Below are 21,097 nucleotides of genomic sequence, written 5' to 3' on the forward strand. Positions count from 1 at the left end.
CTTCATTCTGATCATGTGTTCTTTTACCAGTTCTTTTAAAACATCTTCTCTCCCGAGACTCACACTAAATATATGACTATAAAAATAATTTATAATTTATTTAAAATAAGTTGAATAGTTCTAATGAAATTTATATTTTATATGAAGTACACAGAGGTTTTCTTCCATTCCTTCAATCTACAGTAGTTAATAAAATGTGTAGCTAAAAATTCCACAGCGTGGGAACCTACTTAGTGGTTATGGCAGCGATGCATTTTCAGGAAGTAATATATGGCTACGGTACTTAAAATTTTCATGTTATTTTGGAGATAGGACATTTAAATATATCTTAGAAATATAATAAAATTATTATGGATATATAAACTTTTACCATACTGATTACAAAAATAAATTAGATGATATTTCATGTAATTATAATGTAACATTGTTTAATAAGACAGTCTTACTATTTCTTAAAAATACAGTTTTAAAAAGTAATCAGTTAGGGCTTCCCTGGTGGCGCAGTGGTTGAGAGTCCGCCTGCCGTTGCAGGGAACAGGGGTTCGTGCCCCGGTCTGGGAATATCCCACATGCCGCGGAGCGGCTGGGCCCGTGAGCCATGGCTGCTGGGCCTGCGCGTCCGGAGCCTGTGCTCCGCAATGGGAGAGGCCACAACAGTGAGAGGCCCGAGTACCGCAAAAAAAAAAAAAAAAAGTAATCAGTTAGCATGGGATTCTTGGCTATCACCAAATCTTCATTTGCTAATTGTTATTTTCGCAAATTATCTTTTAATATCATATATGATCAAACATAAGGAACATCATTTCCCAAATTATACCTTAAAAAAGAGATGTTTATCTTATATTGATATCATTATAGATCTCTTATAATGGAACATTCATGAAAAAACTTTAATTTGATCAAAAAAGTATTTTGGGAAAAAGACATATTTGCCTGAAATTACATCAATCAATGTTAGTTTGGATGTGTGGACAAATTACCTGATAATTTGTTAAAAGGCAGGCAAAAGAATTTAAGACAGATTTAATTATTCCTAAGTGTGTGGCATTACAATCTGAAGTGTTTGCAGTTAAAAAGTAGCAAAAGTTGTGAAGAAGAACACTTTCTTTTGATAACATATTTTGGGAAAATGAAGGAATCACCATACAGTTGTTTACACTTATATGGTAGGCTCATATGACATTTTATTTTGTAGTTCACTATAAAGCTAGCATTAAGCATATATACGTATATACTTTACATGTGCTTGTAAAGGACTATACTTATGTTCACACATGCAATTATATATGTAGATATATGACTATGTGTATGTATATATATTGTCATTACATTCTTTTCTACATATATAGAAAAGAATGCTTAGTTTTTATGAATATGAATTTATTAATATGAATTAATCATTATTTATAATTAATACAATTATTAATTTTATTAATATGAATTTATTTCTCCTTAATTTGATAAATTGATTTAAGTTTATAATTGTAATTTTGTCCATAATTATGGCATTTTTTGTTTTTTGTCTATATGCAAGCATTACTCATGAAACCATTTGTTCCTTTCCCACAGAATGTTCCTTTAACATAAAAAGAGAGAATTAGATTAAGTTACATGATTTCCATATAAGGTTCCAGCGTATGTCCCTTTCACGTTTTAAGAAACTGAGTCAAAATGAAATTAGAAGTGGGGAAGTTAAGACCTCACCATAGAATAGATGCTGTACATATAATTATGTGAACAGGTCCACTTTGATGCCTAAAATAGGCCTTGATGTGCTACACATTTAAAGTAATTTGCCAGTAAAACTTCACTTAAGCATATATATTCCTTGACGTTATATCTTTAAAAGTAGTTAGGAAAACTAGCATGACCCGGGAGTCCAGGCTTGTGATTTTGAGCCATGCTGTGGGGTTTCCTCAAACTGGGGAGGGGTTGATTTTTATTTGTGATTAGACGACATCATATGAACTGCAAATGAGCAGAGGGTGGAGGCAAACCCGTGTGTGACTACCTGGCAAAGCTTTCACTGCAATCCCAAGAATGGGGTGAGTTAGGAAACCTCTGATCTCATCAGCATGGGGTTCAACTCAAAAGACAAGATGGAAATTTTTAAGAGTATTTTGAAGGATGAAAGGCAATCTCTTACCCTAAAAGTTAAGTCAGTGGTTCATGTCACCTAGGACAAGAGAGAAGAAACCAAATATATTTGTTCTTTAAAGCTTTAACATGCTCATTTTCTCAGAGTACCTTATGTTTTTCCTTCATGTTCTCCACTTTATCCCCCCCGTGCCTGATATCCCCAAGTATCAGGCACATGTTACTTAATAACTGTTTGTTGAGTGAATAAATGACTGTGCAGACCTCTCAAATCTATCTTCAGTCTGCACCCTAAATTCACTTTCTCCATTGCTCATAGGTTATTATGCAAAAAATATGCAAATACTTTAATAATAAATTGTAATGTTTTCTCTATTGAACACATATCTTTTGTTTTCCTATGTATATTTTAAAACTAATATTATTTTTATTTTTATTAAGGTAAAAAACATCTCATAGTGTTCAAAAAAAGGGTGTTCAAATTCTTAAAAACTAGCACAGATTTCCTCTTAAGTCCCAGTTTCAATCCCCACAGGAAAACACTTGACTCTTTCAGTGGATTTTTATTGTAATACTTACATGTGTTTTTCTAAATGGTTTGCTTATCCTACTATTTCTTTATTTAGTAATTTCATACATTGTTTATTAACTATGTTATAATAGTTGAGAATTTAGTTGTTTTGCACATACATGCACCGTCTTTCCCTATTGCCCACCCTCCATATGCAGCTATATTGTAGTTTATGGTTACTCTCTTGTCAGTGTTACCATTATTCTGATTATATTCACATTTGAATGGAGTGCTATATTATTATTGTTTCTTTTCTCATAACCTTTTGTTTTTCCTGGAGTTATTAATATCATTTTTTCAATTTGCTTAGTATACTTTGTACCTACTGTAAATTATTCATAAATGCTCCCAAATGATCTTTCAAACTGAAACAATCAGAATGGTCTAACTGCGGGACTTCTCTGGTTGTCCAGTGGTTAAGACTCCATGCTTCCACTGCAGGGGGCATGGTTTCATCCATGGTCTGGGAACTAAGATCCCACATGCCGCGCAGCACAGCCAAAAAGAAAAAAAAGAATAGCCTGACTGCGTTAACAAACAACTCCTAAAAATCTCAGTGGCTTATCTCAGTGTAAGTTTATTTCTTGCTCGTGTCACAGCCCAATGTGTGACAGTTAGGGTTTCTATGCCACACAATCATTCAGAGCCACAAATACCTTTCATCTCAGAACTTTAGTGTCTTCTAGTGCCTCAGAGCTCTTCAGTTAGTCTTTGTGTCTGGATACTAATAAGGAAAGAAGGAAAGCATGGAGGATGTCATAGGTCATTTTATGGGAATGGCCTGGAAGTGGTGTATGTCACTGCTGTGCCCATACCATTGGTTGGAACTCAGTTACATGTCTTCTTACTGGCAAAGGGCTAAGGACTGAAATCCAGTGGGGTGCACAGGAAAAAGAGAACCTGGGATCGGATGAGCACTTCCTGTTTCCACTACATGGACGTTATCAAAAACTTTTCAGGGCTTACCTGGTGGCGCAGTGGTTGAGAGTCCGCCTGCCGATGCAGGGGACATGGGTTCGTGCCCCGGTCCGGGAAGCTCCCACATGCCGCGGAGCGGCTGGGCCCGTGAGCCATGGCCGGTGAGCCTGCGCGTCCGGAGCCCCGCAACGGGAGAGGCCACAACAGTGAGAGGCCCGAGTACCAAAAAAAAAAAAAAAATTTTCAAATGTACATGTACATTAAGTAATTTTTTTCTTTTTTTTTTCCTGGAGACTTTCCCTCTGCGATCCAGACTTCTGCTTCTCTCTAGTGCTGTTGTTCTGGAGAATTCACTTCACTGTCTCCTGTGTTGGACCTTCATTTCCTGGGTTCCATCTCTCCCTCTTTCTTGATTTATAAGCTTGTTGGGGGGACCTTTCCTTAGAAACAGTAAAGGAAATATATTTTTGAATCCTTATATGTCTAAAAATATGTTTAATCACACTTGGCTGACATTTTGTATGGGTACACGATCCTCATTTCAAAATAATTTCATTTATAAATCGTGAAGGCATTTAAAGAATCTTCTGGATGCATTATTGCTCTTTTTTTTTGGTTTATTTTTTTATTTATTTTTGCCACTGTTACTTTTTTTTTTTTATTATTGGAGTATAGTTGCTTTACAATATTGTGTTAGTTTATACTGTACAGCAAAGTGAATCAGCTATACGTATACATGTATCCCCTCTTTTTTGGATTTCATTTTCATTTAGGTCACCACACAGCATTGAGTAGAGTTCCCTGTGCTATACAGTAGGTTCTCATTAGTTATCTATTTTATACATATGCAATGAAATTTTTATTCTTTTCCTTTGTATGTGATTTGCTTTATGTTTCTGGAAGATGTTTTTTGCGCTTCTCTTTATTCCTGGGCTTCTGTTATTTCAGAATGATATGTCTTGTTGTGTTTAATTACTTAATTAAAAAATTTATTTTCCTGAACATTTCATCTTATAACCCATCTTTCAAATTTGTAAAATTTTGAGTATTTTCAATTTCAAGAGGTTTTTTTTTTTTTACTGTCTTGAAGGTACATTTCTTTTTAATTCATTTTCTATAGGAGCAGAGTAAAAATGCATGTGTTCAGTTCATCTTGCTAAACGACAATTTACTCTAGTTTACTTTCTCCAGAAAATAAACCTCCAGTCTCCTGGAGGCTGGGGTGAGCAGATGGAGGGACTTATGGTTGGTTGATTGCACGACAGTGCGGAAGGGAACATTGGGTCCAAGCATTCTGAATACAGACGTCTAACCAAGCCCCTGTGTTCACCCCACCAGCTGGCCTCCTTCTCTGGTGGTATTTCCGCCTCCTAAGCATGAGCCTCCCAGGTTACACAGGGAGTTAATGCTTCTCATCCATCAGCCCTCCTACAGGCATGCAGTGTCCAACTCATCCTCTTCCAGATCAGTTACCCAGCCTCCGTATGACTTAGGTTTTTCCAAATCATCCAATGCAGTTTATTTTGTCTCTTGATTTCTCTTCTCCCTTTTATTTGTCTTTATGGTTTCATAACATATAAAAATGTATTTGTTCTTGTGTCAGAGGAGTTTGGGGAAGGAAAAATGAAACACATGTGATCAATTTACCATTTTTAACTAGAAGTCACCCATGTACATTTATATATCCATTTACCTCAGTGCTGTGTTTATTCAGTGATAAAACTATAGACAGAAATTACGTCTATCAAATTTGTGCTATGTAAACTCCAGGTGCAGAAAGACATTTATGTTTTATTACAACACAGGATGCTGTCACCTTGTTTTCATGGTTTTCCAGGGTCTTTTATTCTGCTCTATCTCTGGTCAAAGTGGCCTTCATGAAATGGCCAAGAATCATTCTGCTCATATTCTCCCACTGCCGTCTCATCTTTGGAACCCTCTGCCCACAGGGAAGGAAAAGTTCCACCCTCTCCAGCAGCTGAATAACATCACAATGTAACACTAGTACCTCTGAGCCTCGGAACCAGAAACACAGGATTTCTGTGGCAGGTGACTCCAGGAGAGTTGTCCCTGCAAGAGTTAACCTTACGAGGCAGCTGACACACTTACTTATCCGGGGAAGGGAAGGGTGACAAAGAGAGCAGACGATAAACGTATGTGTTAGACTTTCTCCCGACAGGAACTTTGTCCATAAACAGAAGGGAGGCAGCACGGTGTCCTGACCACTGTGAGCTCTGTCTTCCAGATCAGCAGACCTGAGTTCTGTATTCATGGACTTTTGTGATTCTCGGCACATTGCTGGGACTTCCTCAACCTCAGTTTCTTCATTCTTAAAAATGGGGACAATAAAAAATAATAGAGGCCTTGCCCCTTTCAAAGCAATATTGTGAAAATCAAATGAGATGATCTATGGACAATGGCATTATAAAAGCTGTGGAGTATGGGAAATAATATCTATTAGGATTAATGTAACTGAACACATAAACTAGGTGAAGAATACACATTACCATTTTATATCATGTACAGAGAATCATTTTAAATTAATGTGCTATAAAAAGAGGAATAAAGTCAAAGTTGTTTATGTATTTCTTTTATCTCTCTCAGGCCCCATAGATATACACAGCAATAAAAATATTGCTGATGGTGCAAAATAGATTTACTATAAATATATATTCCCAGCATATGTATTTTGAAAATCTACAACCCAAACCTCCAGTAATTTTTCACAATAGATCAGAATAATTTTTATGAATCGGACCTTACTTTGGAGGAATGGAGTAGATAAGTGCTACCAAAATAATAAATAGAGCCAACATATATACTTTACTGTGCCAGGTGCTGTTCTATGCGCTTTGCTGATATGAACTCATTTACTCACAATAACCCTATGAAGAAAGACATTTTATTATCCCCATTTTCAAGATAAGACCATTGAGGCACAGAAAATAGAACTTCTCCCATATTTCCCTAGTAGAATAGACAGATTCCTGTGAAACCAAATGTTTTCTCCAACACTCCTCTTCTCCACTGCTTTGCTATTGTTTGTTTATTTGCATGTGGTTTTGGCTTTAGGTTCTTTCTTTTCAGATGCCTCCCACAGCACTTCTCCAGGAGATGTTCCATAGCTGATGTCAGTGCCTCTCAGATTGTCTCTAAGGCACCTTGTCAGAACTGGGTCAAACAATTAACATTTTAGTAGTCACCTCATCATTTACCAACATGAATGCAAGCAACATATTTGGAACTCTTTGATTTTCTTCACAGTGGAAAAACTCAATTGCTATTATATGTCTTCAACCTTGGATTCTTACTGTTACCATCAGTCTGTACATCAGGGATGTCAGAGTCTGTCTGAAATGTGACCTCAAGAGAGCCAGCCAGGATCTTGGTTGTGGACAGATGAATCCGAAGTGTCTAGAACAGGGTCGGCCACATAGTAGGTACTTAATAAAGATTTGTTCAGTGAATGTATGTGCTCCCGGTTTCTTCTGATCTCATAGACATGACACCTATTTACTAACCTACGTTATCTCTGAAATGACTTTAGGAGGCAAAGATTAGGGCGGTGCATACTGATTAATGTATTCATATTAACAGATTTTAACTTTTAAAACACGGATTTCCTTCTAAGCCCTTTTATTTCCGCAAGTCTTTGTTTGCTCTCCACTAGCAGTTCCTTGCTTTCTCTCTAGTTAATGAGACATCTCCCCGGAGGAGAGAAATGCAGTGCGTTGGAAGCAGTTCTCCCGGTGCCCAGGGCTCTATGAAAAAGAGAAATCAAAGAAAACACGGAAAAATAAAGGACTAAGAATGAGCAGCCTGCTAGGGCTTGGAGCCCTGCAGTGAAGAGAAGTGAACCAGAAGCCGAGCGCCTTTGAGTCGCCACCAAGATTAGCCTGAGGTGCGCTCCGCACGTCCGCGTTAGGACTGGGAGACACGCCTTCTTCTCACACAAACCTTCCAGATCCCCGGTCTCCGCGGACTCAGGGGTGGTGCTACAAGTCCGGCCACTTGCAGTCCTGACTGGCAGGGGCTGGGAACCGGCCGGCGTTGCACCGATCCAGCGCCACAGGTTGGAAAAATAGGAGCTGTCCCCAGGACTGTCGCCCTAGAAGGCAGATCGTTGCTGGAGTCGGACCCCAGGAGTCCAAAGGCTTGGGAAGGGGGCAGGAAACCTCTGAAACCTGACACCTCTTGCCGCCGAGGAAACTTCGCAGGCTGGTGAGTTGGGGAAGCCGGGCTGTTATTGCTGGAACGTGTTCCCACCAATTCGGGGTTTGCTGGGCGGCTCGCCTGCGAAAAGGAAGTGAGACATGGATGAGGGGCCGCAGGCTCGCGGCGAGGGAGCCGGGTCCTGGAGCCTGGTTTTGGGTGTGAGCGCAGTAAGGGGGAAGGCTTCCACCGAGATCCAGGTGCAGACGTGATGGGTACGCGGACGTCATCCAAAAACTAGCTGGTTGTCTTTCTTTACTTTGGCTTTTGCCTATCAAACAGCTGGTTCGGATTACAGAAGAACCTAGCACAGCAATGTCAATTTCCTTCCATCTGTATCTCAAAAAAACCCCCAAACAAACAAAAAACCAAAAGCAATTCATTATCATAATGTGTTTAGAGTTTCGTTTAAGGAGAAGTCGTTTCGTGAGGCAAGCCAGGTAAGCGACAGGACATTTCTATGTCCGTCCGTGGGTGAAAGAGCTTCAGAGAACTCAAGAGCAATGTCTGTCTGCCAATTTTTTTTTTTTTTCCCCGTGTTCCTTCTGAATTGTGATCCGGGTGTTGCAGTCCTAGAGGGTGTGTACATGTGTGTTTGTTCAACTGGTCACAATAAATTAGCTTCCAAGAGTTTTCCACTCAATACATTATCTCATTATCTGAAAACTGTTAAAGCAGGTGAAATGTCCCTGCTAGAGGGTGTGTTCCTAGGAAGAGGCTGAGTTTGGTTAAAGTCATCACGCTTGTAATACGGATACTGCTTTTTATTTCAAGACCTAAAATGAAGAGTACATAAGATTCCAGTTGTGTATATGGCACATTATTAAATTAAGCCCAAGTTAATAACATGTAGTTTCAGAGCTCTTAGCAACAAAATTATTGTTGAACGTAATAATAGCTATGAATTTTGATTTAGTCTGTTTCAAAGAAAAATGTGTACTGTTCTTAAAATTGAGTTACATTCACGGTAATATTATAAATATATATATTTTTATATGCATGGGTATAGAGTTCTAAATCTGGAAAGTTAACAGAAAAGTTAACTTCAGCATGATAGCCTCAGGAATTTAAGTTTATTGAGTTTTTAAGCTACTATAAAGTCCAAATTGTAGTATGAAGTGAGAGCCATACTTGCCTTGTGCTGTTCCCCCTAAATACTTATTTTTCACAGTTTCCTATCATAATCCTCTACCCAGAGGGAATCAGTCCTTCTTGAAGGCAAGAAGGGATTCTCAGGAATGACCAAAACAAGGTCATCTTGGCAGGTAGTTTAATATTAATGAGCCTTTTCTGCTTAAGAACCGACAATGGCCTCCCATAAAATGGTACCATCTTTGCTTTAGAAAGGAGAACAAAACATTGCAGATGAAACTGGATGAGGCTGTTCTCAAAGATGCCAAGAAGGAATAAAGGGAATCTCAAATGTAAGCAAACCACAGCTCTCTCCTAGGCCGTTTCTGGAACAGGAATCTTTGACGCCCTTACAGGAAAGGTAACCCTAATATAATTGATTTGCTCAGCTCCTTGGTGCACCATCTTAGACTAAAAGTATCTACTGGTTTCTGAATTGCTTTTCGTTTATTTAGCTGTACTTCTGGAAAGGTGGAAGTCATCCAAAGCCCCAGGTGGTTCAGAACAGAAACCTGCTCTTTTCCCACCCTCAGCCTGGGACATTTCTGGTTAGTTTTTCAGGTCTTTCAGGTCAGGAGAGCATGAAACATAGACCAACTATTCCCATAAAGCTCAGCTCACAATTAATCCAGTTGCCTGAGTTGATTCATAGAGGTAGGTTAACCAACAGTTCAGCTCTTAAGCAAGTTTTTGCAGTGTTGAGAGACAGGAAAACAATTACAGTAAAAACAGACAGGACAAACCAGGGGTTTCCCATGAAGGGTATGCCACTTTCTGGAGCTGGTGGCTAAAAGGGAGCGATTTTTCACTCATTATTAGATGTAGTATGGAGCTGACATTTATTATATAGTAGTAGGAAGTAGCAACACCACAAAGCATAATAAAAACCTATTGTAAACCCCATAATTGGAGTTCAGAGTATTACTTAATTTGTTTCACACCCTTTGCATTATTCATATTCTTTAAATATTAACCTCTTATAGGCCCTCCTTAAATGAAGGAAACTTGTCTGGATTATCAGTAATGAGAATGAAATGCTGTTTAACACACAGCCAAAAAATCTTCAGTAAGTTGTCTTTTCTAACTAAACAACTGCTGAATGCAGTGAGAAAAAGAACTTAAGTTTCTTGTTCATTTATTCAACAAATATTTATTAATAGTGTCAAGCCCTATTCTGGGCTGTGTGTGGACAGAGGTGGACCAAATGGACCAAAATGCCAGACCCCAGAGAGCTTGCCTTTTACTTTAGAGAATAAACGAGATGAGCAAGTTGGATCCGTGCTATATCAGAGATGAGAGCTAAGGAGAGAATATAAAGCAGAGGAAGCACACAGAAAGTGGCAGTGGCACGGCCCAGGCAGTGCTGAAATTTTAGATCAAGCGCCCAGGGAAAGTCTCACTGAGAAAGTGACATTTGAAGGTTGCTCTGAAGGAAGCCAGGCAGCGTACCTTGTGGTTACGGGGAGGAAGAGCTGTCTAGACTGAAGGAATGACAAGCAGAGGTTTGCCTGGCATCTTCCAGGAGCAGCAAAGAAGCCTGTCTGTATGTCTGGGGGTGGGACGATAATGGGCAGGTCACAGAAGGCTTTTGAAAGTACATGTTGGCTTTTGATTTTTATTCGGAGTAGAAGAAGAAGACTAGCATTTAGATATTGTCTATTGAAAAGAAGAGTTTAGAGAGTAGAAAGCAGGGGCTGGAGAGGGGCACAAGGTGAGGCTGGAGAGAAGTGGGAAGCCATTACAAAGGCTCGATAAGATGTGAGAAAACTAAGTCCACTGCATGACTTATTCATTGTAGAGATGGTTTGTACCGAGAAGAGGAACTAAGTCACCTTCAACCCCTCTTCCAAAACTGTGATCCTACAAACACAAGAAAGGACACAATTTGTTTGGTATGTGATAGATATTCTAGATCACAAATTAAGAGATAATAGTGAAAGTTTAGTTAATACAGTTGTAAAAAATAATATCAAAGTAAAGTAAGTTGTAGCTGTGATACAAACCAAATGCCTAATATCCAGAAATGCAGGACCAACATATTTTTAGTAGGTAAAAAGGACATCAAGACTCACTCACATAATCTGGGAGAAATTGTAGAGAAGGCAGATATAGATATCATAAATTGGTGGGATTTAAAAACCTTTAAGAAGCCCATCATTAATCAAATTCTACTAGTGCTGAATAGTATAGCTATGGGTATGGCATTCAGCCTCCTTAAGGCATAATTTTCTCCTGTGTAAAATAAAAGCAGTAGATTGGTTATTTTAATATCCCTGTTGTCTAGCTCTAGGCCTGGGTAACCTACAACTCTTACTTCATGTTTAGTTCCTTACCTTCCTTTTTTCCCTTGTTTCTTTCCTCTCTTTCATTTATGTACCTATTACCCATTTAGTTAGATAGATAGATATTCATAGTTATAGATGTTTTTATGTGTGTGAGTATCAATATTCATAGATATAGATGTATATATGTGTAAGTATATACACACACATACACAGAGAGATAAAGAAAAAAGAGAAATACATACACTCTATAAAAGAGGAAATTTTTCATTTTAAGAGGCTTAGGAAAAAAATACAAGATTTTATTTTAGTTTTCTTTCTGTAGCCCATAAATTTATTTTCAATTATAGTGAACTTGGGGTCAACCCGATCTGTTTTCTTGTTGCTCTCTTCTTAACTTTCTCAGAAAAATGAAACTGTGTGTTAAGTCTGACCTGAGGGATACACCAGAACAAAAATAATTAGAAAAAGCAAAATGGGTTTGCATGATATTTGTCCAATCTAACTTAGGCAAGGTCCTCAGAGCCTAAGAAGTTCTTTAAAAGAGTTACTCAGTTCTCATGGACTGTTATTCAAAATATACTGTTTTCATAAACAAAATGTACTGTTGATAAGTGTTTCTGGATATGTCAAAATGGTAAAAAATATAGAACGAATGTAGATTTTTCAAAGAGGGAACAAAAAATGAAGCATCTCTTAGTGCTTAAAAAAAGTAGAAACCTTTTCCAAGATCAAGAGCTGCCTTATATTGACCCAAGGCACCTTCTTGTACTGACTTAGGCTTCCGATTTTCTGAAATTTTCTTCCAAATGCTGGGAAGTACAGGAGCAATGCATCTCATTTGCTAATTTCTTAATTTCTTGTATGAACTAAAGATGAATACCACAAGTAAATACGTGGAAACTATTACTCCCAGTCTCTGCCCCTATCCCTCCCCGATTCAACCTTTGATCCTAATCATTCCAAGGTTGGCAATGCCAGTTATCAAAGGCTGCTTCTCAGGGTTTGGAAGTGAAAGCTTCTATTAGAAACAATATAGAAAACAAACACTGCAAAACATATCTTAGGAAAAAGTCACTTTAGTGAAAATATCCTTGTATTTATAACTGAGGGGTAAAAACATACTGAAACAGGTTTAAATGAATAGGACATGATATGACAAAGACCTATTCTTTAATCTTAAGTTAGAAATGGGATGCTAAGAAGATGTGGTATATAATATAAAATATATATATTATAAATATATATATATATATATACACACACACATACAATGGAATGCTACTCAGCCATAAAAAAGAATGAAATTTTGCCATTTGCAGCAACATGGATGGACTTGGAGGGCATTACACTAAGTCCTGAACTAAGTCAGCTGAACTAAGTCAGAAAAAGGTAAATACTGTATGATATCACTTATACATGGAATCTAAAAAGTACAACAAACTAGTGAATATAACAAAAAGAAGCAGACTCACAGATATAGAGAACAAACTAGTGGTTACCAGTGGGGGGGGCAAGGTAGGGTGGGGTAGTGGGAGGTACAAACTATTAGGTGTAAGATAGGCTCAAGGATGTATTGTATAATATGGGGAGTATAGCCAGTATTTTGTAATAACTGTAAATGGAAAGAAACCTTTAAAAATTGTATAAAAATTTAAAAATTAAAAAAAAAAAGAAACGGGATGCTAGTTGATGAAGACTACATGGTAGCAATAAAGTGTAATGAACAACTTTGGGTTTGCTTTTTTCTCAGGACCACACTAGGCCATCATCAGGTTCTAGTCATTTTGAAATTGACCTATTTAATTTCCCCAAATACCCCTTGTTAGGTGATAATTTTGCACTTAGCTACTAGAAAACCCAACGAAACAAAAGTAGAATGTATAACTCATTAGTAGGCTCCTGGATTGCTTCTCTATTTATTTTTTGGCTTTTTTTTCCCAATTTTTATTAAAATATTGTTGATTTACAGTGTTCTGTTAGTTTCAGGTGTACAGCAAAGTGATATATATATATAGATGATAGATAGATAGATATTCTTTTTTAGATTCTTTTCCATTATAGGTTATTACAAGATATCGAGTACAGCTGCCTGTGCTATACAGTAGGTCCTTGTTGGTTATCTATTTTATATATAGTAGTGTGTATTTTTGTTTGAATTTTTTTTATACAGCAGGTTCTTATTAGTCATCCATTTTATACACATCACTGTATACATGTCAATCCCAATCGCCCAATTCATCACACCCATCCCCACACCCCTACCGTTTTCCCCCCTTGGTGTCCATACGTTTGTTCTCTACATCTGTGTCTCAACTTCTGCCCTGCAAACCGGTTCATCTGTACCATTTTTCTAGATTCCACATATATGCGTTAATATGCGATATTTGTTTTTCTCTTTCTGACTTACTTCACTCTGTATGACAATTTCTAGATTCATCCATGTCTCTACAAATGACCCAATTTCGTTCCTTTTTATGGCTGAGTAATATTCCATTGTATATATGTAGCACTCCTTCTTTATCCATTCATCTGTCGATGGGCATTTAGGTTGCGTCCATGACCTGGCTATTGTAAATAGTGCTGCAGTGAACATTGGGGTGCATGTGTCTTTTTGAATTATGGTTTTCTCTGAGTATAAGCCCAGTAGTGGTATTGCTGGGTCATATGGTAATTCTATTTTTAGTTCTTTAAGGAACCTCCATACTGTTCTCCATAGTGGCTGTATCAATTTACATTCCCACCAACGGTGCAAGAGGGTTCCCTTTTCTACACACCCTCTCCAGCATTTGTTGTTTGTAGATTTTCTGATGATGCCCATTCTAACTGGTGTGAGGTGATACCTCATTGTAGTTTTGATTTGCATTTCTCTAATAATTAGTGATGTTGAGCAGCTTTTCATGTGCTTCTTGGCCATCTGTATATCCTCTTTGGAGAAATGTCTATTTAGGTCTTCTGCCCATTTTTGGATTGGGTTGTTTGTTTTTTTAATATTGAGCTGCATGAGCTGTTTATATATTTTGGAGATTAATCCTTTGTCCATTGATTTGTTTGCAAATATTTTCTCCCATTCTGAGGTTTGTCTTTTTGTCTTCTTTGTAGTTTCCTTTGCTTTGCAGAAGCTTTTAAGTTTCATTAGGTCCCATTTGTTTATTTTGTTTTTATTTCCATTACTCTAGGAGATGGGTCAAAAAAGATCTTGCTGTGATTTATGTCAAAGAGTGTTCTTCCTGTGTTTTCCTCTAAGAGTTTTATGGTGTCTGGTCTTACATTTAGGTCTCTAAACCATTTTGAGTTTATTTTTGTGTATGGTGTTAGGGACTGTTCTAATTTCATTCTTTTACATGGAGCTGTCCAGTTTTCCCAGCACCACTTATTGAAGAGACTGTCTTTTCTCCATTGATAACCTTGCCTCCTTTGTCATAGATTAGTTGACCAGAGGTGCGTGGGTTTATCTCTGGGCTTTCTATCCTGTTCCATTGATCTATATTTCTGTTTTTGTGCCAGTACCATATTGTCTTGATTACTGTAGCTTTGTAGTATAGTCTGAAGTTAGGGAGTCTGATTCCTCCAGCTCCGTTTTTTTTTCCCCTCAAGAGTGCTTTGGCTATTCGAGGTCTTTTGGGTCTCCATACAGATTTTAAGATTTTTTGTTCTAGTTCTGTAAAAAATGCCATTGGTAGTTTGATAGGGATTGCATTGAATCTATCGCTTGCTTTGGGTAGTATAGTCATTTTCACAATATTGATTCTTCCAATCCAAGAACATGGTATATCTCTCCATCTGTTGGTATCATCTTTAATTTCTTTCAACAGTGTCTTATAGTTTTCTGCATACAGGTCTTTTGTCTCCCTAGGTAGGCTTATTCCTAGATATTTTATTCTTTTTGTTGCAGTGGTAAATGGGAGTGTTTCCTTAATTTCTCTATCAGATTTTTCATCATTAGTGTATAGGAATGCAAGAGATTTCTGTGTATTAATTTCATATCCTGCAAATTTACCAAATTCATTGATTAGCTGTAGTAGTCTTCTGGCGGCATCTTTAGGGTTCTCTATGTATAGTATCATGTGATCTGCAACAGTGACAGTTTTACTTCTTCTTTTCCAATTTGTATTCGTTTTATTTCTTTTTCTTCTCTGCCATGGCTAGGACTTCCAAAACTATGTTGAATAATAGTGGCGAGAGTGGACATCCTTGTCTTGTTCCTGATCTTAAAGGAAATGCTTTCAGTTTTTCACCATTGAGAATGATGTTTCCTGTGGGTTTGTCGTATATGGCCTTTATTACGTTGAGGTAGGTTCCCTCTATGCCCACTTTCTGGAGAGTTTTTATCATAAATGGTGTTGAATTTTGTCAAAAGCTTTTTCTGTATCTATTGAGAGGATCATATGGTTTTTATTCTTCAATTTGTTAATATGGTGTATCACAGTGTTTGATTTGCATATATTGAAGAATCCTTGCATCCCTGGGATAAATCCCACTTGATCATGATGTATGATTCTTTTAATGTGTTGTTGGATTCTGTTTGCTAGTATTTTGTTGAGGATTTTTGCATCTATATTCATCAGTGATATTGGTCTGTAATTTTCTTTTTTTGTAGTATCTTTGTCTGGTTTGGTATTAGGGTGATGATGGCCTCATAAAATGAGTTTGGGAGTGTTCCTTCCTCTGCAATTTTTTTGGAAGAGTTTGAGAAGGATGGGTGTTAGCTCTTCTCTAAATGTTTGATAGAATTCACCTGTGAAGCCATCTGGTCCTGGACTTTTGTTTGTTGGGAGATTTTTAATCACGGTTTCAGTTTCATTACTTGTGATTTGGTCTGTTCATATTTTCTATTTCTCCTGGTTCAGTCTTGGAAGGTTATACCTTTCTAAGAATTTGTCCATTTCTTCCAGGTAGTCCATTTTATTGGCATAGAGTTGCTTGTAGTAGGCTCTTAGGATGCTTTGTATTTCTGCGGTGTCTGTTGTAACTTCTCCTTTTTCATTTCTAATTTTATTGATTTGAGTCCTCTTCCTCTTGTTCTTGATGAGTCTGGCTAATGGTTTATCAATTTTGTTTATCTTCTCAAAGAACCAGCTTTTAGTTTTATTGATCTTTGCTATTGTTTTCTTTGTTTCTATTTCATTTATTTCTGCTCTGATCTTTATGATTTCTTTCCTTCTGCAAACTTTGGGTTTTGTTTGTTCTTTCTCTAGTTCCTTTAGGCATAAGGTTAGATTATTTATTTGAGATTTTTCTTGTTTCTTAAGGTAGACCTGTATGGCTATAAACTTCCCTGTTACAACTGCTTTTGCCGCATTGCATAGGTTTTGGATTATCGTGTTTTCTTCGTCATTTGTCTCTAGGTATTTTTTGATTTCCTCTTTGATTTCTTCAGTGATATCTTGGTTAATTAGTAATGTATTGTTTACCCTCCATGTGTTTCTTTTATTTACGTTTTTTTTTTCCCTGTAATTGATTTCTAATCTCATAGCGTTGTGGTCAGAAAAAATACTTGATATAATTTCAATTTTCTTAAATTTACTGAGGCTTGATTTGTGACCCAAGATGTGATCTATCCTGGAGAGTGTTCCGTGTGCATTGAGAAGAAAGTGCAATCTGCTGTTTTTGGATGGAATATCCTATGAATATCAATTAAATCTACCTGGTCTATTGTGTCATTTAAGGCTTGTGTTTCCTTATTAATTTTCAGTTTGGATGATCTGTCCATTGGTGTAAGTGACGTGTTAAAGTCCCCCACTATTCTTGTTTTACTGTTGATTTCCTCTTTTACAGCTGTTAGCAGTTGCCTTATGTATTGAGGTGCTCCTATGTTGGGTGCATATATATTTACAATTTTTATATCTTCTTCTTGGATTGATCCCTTGATAATTACGTAGTGTCCTTCCTTGTCTCTTGTCACATTCTTTATTTTAAAGTCTATTTTATCTGATATGAGTATTGCTACTCCAGCTTTCTTTTGATTTCCATTTGCATGGAATATCTTTTTCCATCCCCTCACTTTCAGTCAGAATGTGTCCCTAGGTCTGACGTGGGTGTCTTGTAGACAGCATATATATGGGTCTTGTTTTTGTATCCATTCAGCAAGCCTGTGTCTTTTGGTTGGAGCATTTAATCCATTCATATTTAAAGTAATTATCGATATGCATGTTCCTATTACCATTTTCTTAATTGTTTTGGGTTTGTTTTTGTAGGTCATTTTCTTCTCTAGTGTTTCCCAGTTAGAGAAGTTCCTTTAGCATTTGTTGTAAGGCTGGTTTGGTGGTGCTGAATTTTCTTAGGTTTTGCTTGTCTGTAAAGCTTTTGATTTCTCCATTGAATCTGAATGAGATCCTTTCCTGGTAGAGTAATCTTGTTTGTACGTTCTTCCCTTTCATCACTTTAAGTATACCATGCCACTCCCTTCTGGCTTGTAGAATTTCTGCTGAGAAATCAGCTGTTAACCTTCTGGGAGTTTCCTTGTATGTTATTTGTCGTTTTTCCCTTGCTGCTTTCAATAATTTTTCTTTGTCTTTAACGTATGCCAATTTGATTACTGTGTGTCTCAGTGCGTTTCTCCTTGGGTTTATCCTGTATGGGACTCTCTGCGCTTCCTGGACTTGGGTGGCTATTTCCTTTCCCATGTTAGGGAAGTTTTCAACTATAATCTCTTCAAATATTTTCTCGGTCCTTTCTCTCTGTCTTCTCCTTCTGGGACCCCTATGATGCGAATGTTGTTGCGTTTAATGTTGTCCCACAGGTCTCTTAGGCTGTCTTCATTTCTTTTCATTCTTTTTTCTTTATTATGTTCCACAGCAGTGAATTCCACCATTCTGTTTTCCAGGTCACTTATCTGTTCTTCTGCCTCAGTTATTCTGCTATTGATTCCTTCTAGTGTATTTTTCATTTCATTTATTGTGTTGTTCATCTCTGTTTGTTTGGTTTTGTTTTTCTTTTTTTGTGGTACGCGGGCCTCTCACTCTTGTGGCCTCTCCCGTTGCGGAGCACAGGCTCTGGACGCGCAGGCTCAGCGGCCGTGGCTCACGGGGCCAGCCGCTCCGTGGCATGTGGGATCTTCCCGGACCGGGGCATGAACCTGTGTCCCCTGCATCGGCAGGCGGACTCTCAACCACTGCGCCACCAGGGAAGCCCCCATCTCTGTTTGTTTGTTCTTTAATTCTTCTAGATCCTTGTTAAACATTTCTTGCATCTTCTCGATCTCTGCCTCCATTCTTTTTCCGAGGTCCTGGATCATCTTCACTATCATTATTCTGAATTCTTTTTCTGGAAGGTTGCCTATCTCCATTTCATTTAGTTGTTTTTCTGGGGTTTTATCTTGTTCTTTCATCTGGTACATAGCCCTCTGCCTTTTCATCTTGTCTATCTTTCTGTGAATGTGGTTTTTGTTCCACAGGCTGCAGGGTTGTAGTTTTTCTTGCTTCTGCTGTCTGCCCTCTGGTGGATGAGGCTATCCTGGATAGCTTCTTAATTGAGGTGCCCTCTCCCCCCACTAGGAGTTTGCACATTTGGTGAGAAGTCATTCCGTTTAAGATCACAAAGAGTATACTTAGATAAAGGTGAGAATGAGGTGAGAAATGGAAGGTATGGACCCATGTCCCACATGTGTTTTGTCACCAGCTGTGGGCTTGCTTTGCTCAGCAGACTTGAAGGAAGCCTGGCATGTGTCTGTTTCCGGCGCAAGTTGGGGAGGAGGTCTTTGAGTTCTATGGTGTGGTTTTCTCTGTAAAACAACTATCTGACAATAACTGAGTTGCTATGAAGATGAATTTCCTTTGAATTGTAATGTTCTTCTTTCTGGTTCCCAACAGCTTTGCTAATCAAGTGTGGTTTTCATGGTTCTGACTCATTACAGTTTTCATTCTTTCAAAGTACACTTTGACTTTTTAAGTCAACTCATGTGTGAGGCCCAGGGAACCGGAAACTCATTTCTTATCCTTTAATTCTTAGAAGGTGTTGGATTAGGGTGATTTTAGTGAAATAAAGCCTGAGGTACGGTGCGGTTTTTCTAGAGTAGTGTTGATTCTTAAAATCAATATAGTAAAAATGCAGACACCTATGGGGATAAGCTTGGCACCTTGAGAACAGAAAACTAATTCAAAAGAGAAAAAGAAAAATTCAAATTCATAAATGTTAGCTATATATTCAAAGAAAGATGTCTATTTCATCATAATATTTTATAACCAGTAGAAACGCTTTTATTTGTCTTATTTCTCAGGAATCATGTTTTTAAAAGTGTGTAGAAATTGAAATTGGAAGGTTAAAGAAATAGCTCTAAACTACTTTTAGTCTTTTCTACCATAACCATGTTATTGTGCATCATCACTTGACGCAAAGCATGAAAATAAAAATTATTTTTTTTCAAGAATTATTAACATCCTTTGGAGAGCACAAATTCTACCTGTATCGTATAAACTTTAGAGAAGATGTCAAGTTAGTTATGTTAAATTTCACACATTATTACTTACAATAAAAAGATCTGCTCACCATGTTAAAACTAATAATAGCAACTTAATTTCTGGTACAATTTTTACATATCTGAATTTTTTACTAGAAATATTCCTTAACTGCTTTTTTTGTGTCAGCAGCATATTTGGTACTTTGGTTGTAAAGATGGATAAGACATAGCTTGTGCCCTTGAAGAACTTAGAATCTGGTGCAGTAGATACATGAGCAGATAATTTGAGTGTAACCTGGTAAAGTTTAAGTTAGTGGTTTGGATGCAGTATTGTGGTAATAAAGAGGAAGATAAATCTAAGGGGGTTAAAACTGTAGAGAGAAGAGTTAGAAGTGGGAAATACAAATGGTCTGAAATTAGCTCAACGATTGTAAGGTTGGAGAAGTCAGAATAGGGAAATAATTAACTAGTGACGTTGACTAGATATTGGGAGAAAAGAGAGATTTTTATAGTTGCAACTGCTGGTTTTAAGGAGGCATTAGATGAATGAACAGTGGTCCCCCAAATTGAAATTAGGTGTAGAAAAGGTGAAGCGCATTGAAGGAGGAAGACATACTGCATTTGTGTACCTTTAGTGATTCAATTGGATTTGTTCAGGAAAATGGCTTCTGGAATCTAAATCTCCTAGGAGAGGTCAGGCTGGTAATAGTAACTGGGAAGTACTGGCCTGCAAGTGATCATGAAAATCCACAAGACCTAGTGCCGTCTCTTAAGGAGACCCTGGAAAGAGGGAGGAGTAGTAGCCATAAGATAGGAGTAATGATTTTCTTCCTATTCTGTCAGCACTGATTCGCTTTGGCTAATAATGACATTTAAGCTCTGGAAGGACTTTGGGGAAATGTAATGTTATATATAATTATGTTTATTATTATTATTATTAAATTGGGAGGATGTATTAAATATACCTGTAACTCTTAGTTACGGGTGCCATTTATCCCTTTCTGTGGGACAACCACTTTAAGCATTTCCTTTACCTAGAATTCTATTCACCCATATTTTCTCCCAGCCCCCCATGTGAAAAAATGAGAAGTCATAGCTCCATTAGGAATGTGTTCTAGTACCATAGAACAAAAAACCTAATAGATTACTAAAGTGATTGAATTTATTGATTTTGGCTCATTAATATCATGCTTTAATAACTGATGCCCAACCAGTATTAATTTAAGAACAAATTAACTGCCATTCTCTTTATTTTACTCAATAGCTTTTTTCTAGCTCTGCTGTGTCTGAATTTATGACACTTTTAACCTCAAGATCTGATTATGAAATCTCAACAAAATGTATCTCTGTGTTCTAAAAGAATTAAAGAATAATTATCTAGTAATGATTACTTTTAAAATTTCCAACCTATATAAAATATTGTTAAGTAATTGACTTGTAAATATATGTCTAACTGACCAAGTTTACGGAAAGTTATTTTCTGTCTCC

The 21,097-nt window shown here is 37.4% G+C and overlaps 1 protein-coding gene across 3 annotated transcripts in view; it reads left to right on the top strand.

Moving 5' to 3' along the window:
- Positions 1 to 7,346: 7,346 nt before the first annotated feature.
- The window catches only part of RAB27B (RAB27B, member RAS oncogene family), a 69,495-nt gene continuing 55,744 nt past the window's right edge, over positions 7,347 to 21,097 (top strand). Inside the window, exons 1-2 of one of the 3 annotated variants that reach the window (XM_027118561.1) lie at positions 7,347 to 7,807; positions 9,142 to 9,290. Coding sequence is in view for 1 of the 3 variants with exons in the window: in XM_027118559.1 (XP_026974360.1) it covers positions 9,221 to 9,222 (2 nt within the window). In the remaining 2 variants the exon portion in view is untranslated. The remainder of the gene's footprint in view (positions 7,808 to 9,141; positions 9,291 to 21,097) is intronic. The other 2 variants (XM_027118559.1, XM_027118560.1) reach the window with 2 other exon arrangements.

This window comes from Aethalodelphis obliquidens, unplaced genomic scaffold (genome assembly GCF_003676395.1).
Source record: "Aethalodelphis obliquidens isolate GAN/ISIS:26980383/991018 unplaced genomic scaffold, ASM367639v1 scaffold19, whole genome shotgun sequence".
NCBI lineage: Eukaryota > Metazoa > Chordata > Mammalia > Artiodactyla > Delphinidae > Aethalodelphis > Aethalodelphis obliquidens.